The 5,987-nt window shown below is 50.4% G+C and overlaps 1 protein-coding gene across 1 annotated transcript in view; it reads left to right on the top strand.

The window, feature by feature from the left end:
• Window positions 1-5,156, top strand: part of SERPING1 (serpin family G member 1) — a gene marked incomplete at its 5' end in the record, with an annotated part of 40,273 nt that extends 35,117 nt beyond the window's left edge. The window contains 2 exons of the mRNA XM_021708554.1: window positions 2,144-2,363; window positions 4,903-5,156. Of these exons, the coding sequence (XP_021564229.1) occupies window positions 2,144-2,363; window positions 4,903-5,156 (474 nt within the window). The remainder of the gene's footprint in view (window positions 1-2,143; window positions 2,364-4,902) is intronic.
• Between the last annotated feature and the right edge of the window lie 831 nt (window positions 5,157-5,987).

Consider the following 5,987-nt stretch of genomic DNA (forward strand, 5'->3'; position numbering starts at 1 on the left):
TATTAAAACAATTTTTTTTTTAGTCTTGTTGGGCTCCGGCGATCCTTCCACCTCAACCTTCCAAGTAACTGGAACTACAAGCACGTGCTACATGCCCAGCTAATTTTTGATTTATTATAGGGATGAGGTCTCCCCTGATTGCCCGGAGTGGTCTCGAATCCACAGGGTCAGGCAATCCACTCACCTCGGCCTCCCAAAGTGCTGGGATTACAGAAAACAACTTTTTATATAGAGATAAGGTCTCACTGTGTTGCCCAGGCTGATTTCAAACTCCTGGCCTCAAGCAGTCCTCCCACCTCAGCCTCCCAAAGTGCTTGGATTACAGGCATGAGCCACCACACCTGGCCTCTCTTAATTTTTCTATGGCCCAATCGAATTCTGCCTTCTTCTAGATTCTCCCTGTTAATCTTTCAACCTCAACCATAATGATAGTCTCATATCCTGTTAGACGGGCTTCTCAGCATTGGCACTATTGACATTTTGGGTTGGATAATTCTCCGTTGTGAAGACTGTCCTGTGCATTGTAAGACTGAACATCATCCTTGATGTCTATTCACTAGAAACCAGTCACACTGTGCACACATTCTCCCTGCCCCCGACCGGCTGTAACAACCGAAATGTCTCCAGACATCACCAAACGTCGACTGGGAGGCAAGTTTGCCCTGAACTGACAACCCCTGGATTAAGCCCATAGTCCTGCACATCTTATATACTTTTGTCTGGCCACTCATTCAACCTCCTTCTCATAGCAAACTGGAAGGTTAGGCGAGGATCAGCTTGTGGACAATCTTCAACACCACACTAAGAAGTTTGTTTGTTTGTTTTTGTCAGGGTCCCTCTGTCACCCAGTCTGGAATGCAGTGTCTCCATTCTGACTCATTACAGCCTCGACCTCCTGGGCTCATGTGTTTCCTTCTCCCTCACCCTCCTGAGGAGCTGAGACTACAGGAGTGTGCCACCATATCTGGCTAGTTTTCATTTTTTTTTTATTTTTTGAGGAGATGAGGTTTTGCCGTGTTGCCCGGGCCAGTCTCGAACTCCTGGGCCCAAGCGATCCTCCCGCCTCAGCCTCCCAAAATGCTGGGATTACAGGCATCAGCCACTGTGCCTGGCCTCATTAAGAGATTTGTCCTTAATCTTGCAGGCAGTGAGAAGCCATCAGTAGTTTTTAAAGGAACTGAGCTGCTAATTCTGACAATGCATTATACAAGATGTAGTCTGTATGCACAACACACTTGGGAAGAAGGAAATAGAGCTCAGAGAGATCAAATCAGTTGCCTGTATTACCTACCTAGTCAGTGCTAGAGTCGGGTTGTAATCAGAAACTCACGCTCATGCCTCTGCTTCTCACTGGCACAGAGTTAGCACCATTCACCCAACTGATGTCCCCATTTCATGGCAAAGCCTATGAGCTAGGTCTGCCTGCTGCTTGTTGGAATAGCACAGACTGACCAGCCGCAGAGGCTCATGCCTGTAATCCCAGCACTTAAGGAGGCCAAGACGAGAGGATCACTTGAGCCCAGGAGTTCGAGACCAGCCTAGACTACACAGCAAGACCTCATCTCTACAAAATAAACAAAAAATTAGCCAGGCATGTGACACATGCTTGTAGTTCCAGCTACTCAGGAGGCTAGGGGGAAGGATCACATGAGTCTCGGTGGTTGAGGCTTCGATGAGCCATGATCGTGCCACTGCCTCCAACCTGGGTGGCAGAGTGAGACTCCAACTAAAAAAAGAAAAAAAAAAAAAAACCACAGAGGCTGCAAGACAGCCTTGGGACTCAGAGGGCAGAGGCCAGGATGGGTGTAGTAAGACATCTGGGTGTGGTGGTTCACGCCTGTAATCCCAGGACCTGGGAGGCAGAGGCGAGAAGATTCCCTGAGCCCATGGGTTCGAGATCAGCCTGGGCAACTTGGCAAGACCGCATCCCTACAATAAATCAAAAGTTAGCCAGGCCTGATGGCGCGTGCCTGTAGCTCCAGCTACTTGGAAGGCTGAGGCGGAAGGATCATCTGAGTCCAGCAGGTTGAGGCTGCAGTGGCCTTGAGCGTGCCACTGCACTCCAGCCTGGGTGGCAGAGTGAGTCTCTGACTCAAAAAAAAGCCCCCAAAACTGATGAGACGCATCTTGTTCTCTTCTCTAGGTAGGGCAGCTGCAGCTCTCTCACAACCTGAGTTTGGTGCTCCTGGTGCCCCAGAACGTGAAACATCGTCTTGAAGACCTGGAACTGGCTCTCAGCCCTTCTGTCTTAAAGGCCGTCCTGAGGAAGCTGGAGCTGTCCAAGTTCCAGCCCACCTTTCTAAATTTGCCCCGAATCAAAGTGAAGACCAGCCAGGACATGCTGACAGTCATGGAGAAACTCGGTGAGCTCTGGCAGTTTGGGGTCACTCTCAGGCCACCAGAGAATGAAAAGGGGATCCCTGAAATGTGCCTAGCATTCTCTAGATTTTGATTTTGATTTTTGTAGCAGTGGGGTCTCACTATGTTACCCGGGCTGGTCTTGAACTCCTGGACTCAAGCAATCCTCCTGCCTCGGCCTCCCAAAGCACTGAGGTTACAGGCGTGGGCCACCTCGCTCAGCACTAGAGTATTTTTTTTACATCTGTAGTCTCAAATTGTCTCTCCCAACCTTGTGAGTTAGAGGGACAGGTACTACTTTCCCATTTGATCATTGAGGAAACTGAGTCTTGGAAACTTTATGTGACTTACCTAAAGCTTCTATGATTTACCCTTGAGCTAGTTAGGGACAAACTAGAACACCAGTCCAGTTCTCCCATTCTCTTGATGGTTTCCACTATGATTCATTATCACGTAGACAGCGGGACGAGTGACTGAGGTGGGTTATGGATACTTCTTCCCTAGGGATGTCTCATCATAGTCGGCCTCCCCATGGAATATGCCAGAAGCTATCTGGGTATGATCCGGAGGCTTGTGAGTTTAGGAGCATCAACCAAGACTTGTATTTCCTAACCTTTGACCTCATGCCCAGCTCTGTCACTTCATTTCCTGGCAGAGAACTTGACCGCATCACACATGATCTCATTTCCTCGTATGTGGCATCTGCATCGGAAAAATAAACTGTCTCTAAACAGTCACCCAGCGTGTCAAGCCAAATGCGTAGAGGTATTTTCCCCACTCTAAGCAGTTCAGTTCTCTGAGGACACCCACTGGGTGTCCTGCCATTCAGTCCAGTTCTGACACTCATCTGCCAGGAGATAGCATCAGATCCCACAGTTTAAGGGCTCAGTCCCTCAAGCTTGCCCTCACTCCTGTCAGTGACAGGACCGGGTTGTCACCTTCTGACCAACAGGCTGGAAGTCAGAGGATTGGATCATTTGCTGGAATGGCTGACAAGACTCAGGAAATACTTTTGTGCACTGGTTTGTTATAGAAAGGATTAAAGGATGTGGTCATGGATACAGGTGAAGAGATACATAGGGCAAAGTCTGGAAGGTCCTAGGCGTGGGAGCTTCTGTCCCATGGAGTTGAAGTTGCCACCCTCCTGGCGCACATATATGTTCACCCACCCAGTTGCTCTCAGAACCCTATACTTCAGGGTTTTTCATGAAGGCTTTATCATGCAGGCTTGGTTGATTATTAACTCAGACACCAGCTCCTCTCCCCTCCCCAGAGAATGAAGGGTAGAGCTCAAAGTTCCAAGCTTCTCTCATGTCTTTTGGGTGACTAGCCTCTATCCAGGAGTTACCTCATTACCATAAAAGAAAGATGTTCCAGGCCAGACACAGTGGCTCATACCTGTAAGCCCATCACCTTGGGAGGCCAAGGCGGGAGGATTGCTTGAGCCCAGAAGTTTGAGACCAGACTGGACAACATAGCGAGACCTCATCTCTACAAAAAAAATGAAAGAACTAGCTGGATGTGGTGGTGCACATCTGTAGTCCCAGCTACTCAGGAGGCTGAAGTGGAAGGATCGCCTGAGCCCAGGAGGCAATCAAGGCTGCGGTGAGCCGTGATCGTGCCACTGCACTCTAGCCTGAGCGACAGAGGGAGACCCCGACTCGAAACAAACAAGCAAGAAGGTCATTCCCATCACCAAGGAAATTCCAAGGGATTTAGGAACTCTGTGTCAGGAACTGAGATCAAAGACCAAATATTAGAACAAAAGATGCTCCTATCACCCCCATTGCTTTGGAAATTATACAGGTTTTAGGAGCTCTAAGTCAGTAATCGGGGGCAGATCACACACACACACATATACGTACATATATTTCTCATAATTCCACAACATCACAGGCTTGTCTGTAATGTCATTTTATAATACCTGGCCTGTCTTGGAGATACTTCCTTGCTTCCCAGGTCCTAGGAGATACGGAAGCAGTTACATCATTTTTTAGGGGTGAGGGACAAGGCCTCTCTCCTCTTTTTTTTTTTTTTTTTTTTTGGAGTCAGTGTCTCACTCTGTCACCCGGGCTGGAGTGCAGTGGCATGCTCCCAGCCACCACAGCCTGGACCTGCTGGGCTCAGGCGATCTTCCGCCTCAGCCTTCCAAGTAACTGGAACTACAGGTGCATACCACCATGCCCGTCTAATTTTTTGATGTATTGTAGAGACGAGGTCTCGCCAAGTTGCCCAGGCTGGTCTCTAATCCCTGATCTCAGGCAATCCTCGCCTCAGCCTCCCAAAGCGCTGGGATTACAGGCATGAGCCAGTGTACCCGGCCAGCCTCTCTCCTCTTGAGAGAGAGTGACAGTTCGGGCCAGTGATGGAGGGTCCCACACCCTGAACCAGACATCTGGATATATATACTCTCACAAATGAGGGAGGAGGAGGAAGAAACTATTGGGACTCAGGACAAACCCAGAACATACAGTACAAAGGTCTCCATCCGCTGAGGGCTCCGAGCTGGTCTCTGACTCTGGTTTTTCTCTGACTTTGCCTTAGAATTCTTTGACTTTTCCTACGACCTCAACCTGTGTGGGCTGACAGAGGACCCGGATCTCCAGGTTTCGGCGATGCAGCACCAGACCGTGTTGGAGCTGACGGAGTCTGGGGTGGAGGCTGCTGCGGCCACTGCCGTGTCCGTGGCCCGCACCTTGCAGATCTTTGAAGTGCAACAGCCCTTCCTCTTCCTGCTCTGGGACCAGAAGCACAAGTTCCCTGTCTTCATGGGGCGAGTGTATGACCCCAGGGCCTGAGACCTGCAGGGGCCAGGCCGGGCAAGCCTTGGCTCTCGGTGGCAGCCCTGCTGCCGCCTGCCTGGACTTACCCCAGCCATCTCCTGCCTCAGGCGTCCTGTGCCCTCCACCTAAAGGGCTCTGTCAGGGTCTGGCGGAAGGACCCGCTCCTAATCAGCCCTTCCCCATGACACCGCCTTACTCTCCAAACCACTTCTTGCAGCTTTCTGTGGTTCAAGGTCACCAGACTCTACCAATAAAACTTGGCAGACCATGACCTCCTCTCTCCTTTGCCTTTTGATATGAGCTGCTTTAAAATGAGAGGTTGAAGCCGGGCTCGAAGGCTCAGCCTGTAAACCCGCGCCTTTGGGAGGCTGAGGTGAGTGGATTATCTGCGCCTGCGGGTTCGACACCCACCTGGGCAGCGAGACCTCATCTCTACAATAAATCAAAAAGTCAGCCAGACGTGGTAGCACATGCCTGTAATTCCAGCTACTTGGAAGGCTGAGGCGGAAGGATCGCCAGAGCCCAGCAAGTCGAGGCTGCGGTGGCCGGGAGTGACCACTGCACTCCAGTCTGGGCGACAGAGTGAGACTCCAACTCAAAAAAAATAAAATAAAATGAGAGATTGAGGCCGGGTGCAGTGGCTCACGCCAGTAATCCCAGCACTTAAGGAGACCGAAGTGGGAGGATTGCCTGAGCCCACGAGTTCGAGACCAGCCTGGGCAACTTGGTGAGACCTCACCTCTACAATCAATCAAAAAAAAAAAAAGTAGCTGGGCATGGTGGCACATGCCTGTATTTCCAGCTACTTGGAAGGCTGAAGCGGAAGGATCACCTGAGCCCAGCAGG

The sequence above is a fragment of the Carlito syrichta genome, unplaced genomic scaffold (genome assembly GCF_000164805.1).
Source record: "Carlito syrichta isolate Samal-C Ts95f unplaced genomic scaffold, Tarsius_syrichta-2.0.1 Scaffold142914, whole genome shotgun sequence".
Classification (NCBI taxonomy): domain Eukaryota; kingdom Metazoa; phylum Chordata; class Mammalia; order Primates; family Tarsiidae; genus Carlito; species Carlito syrichta.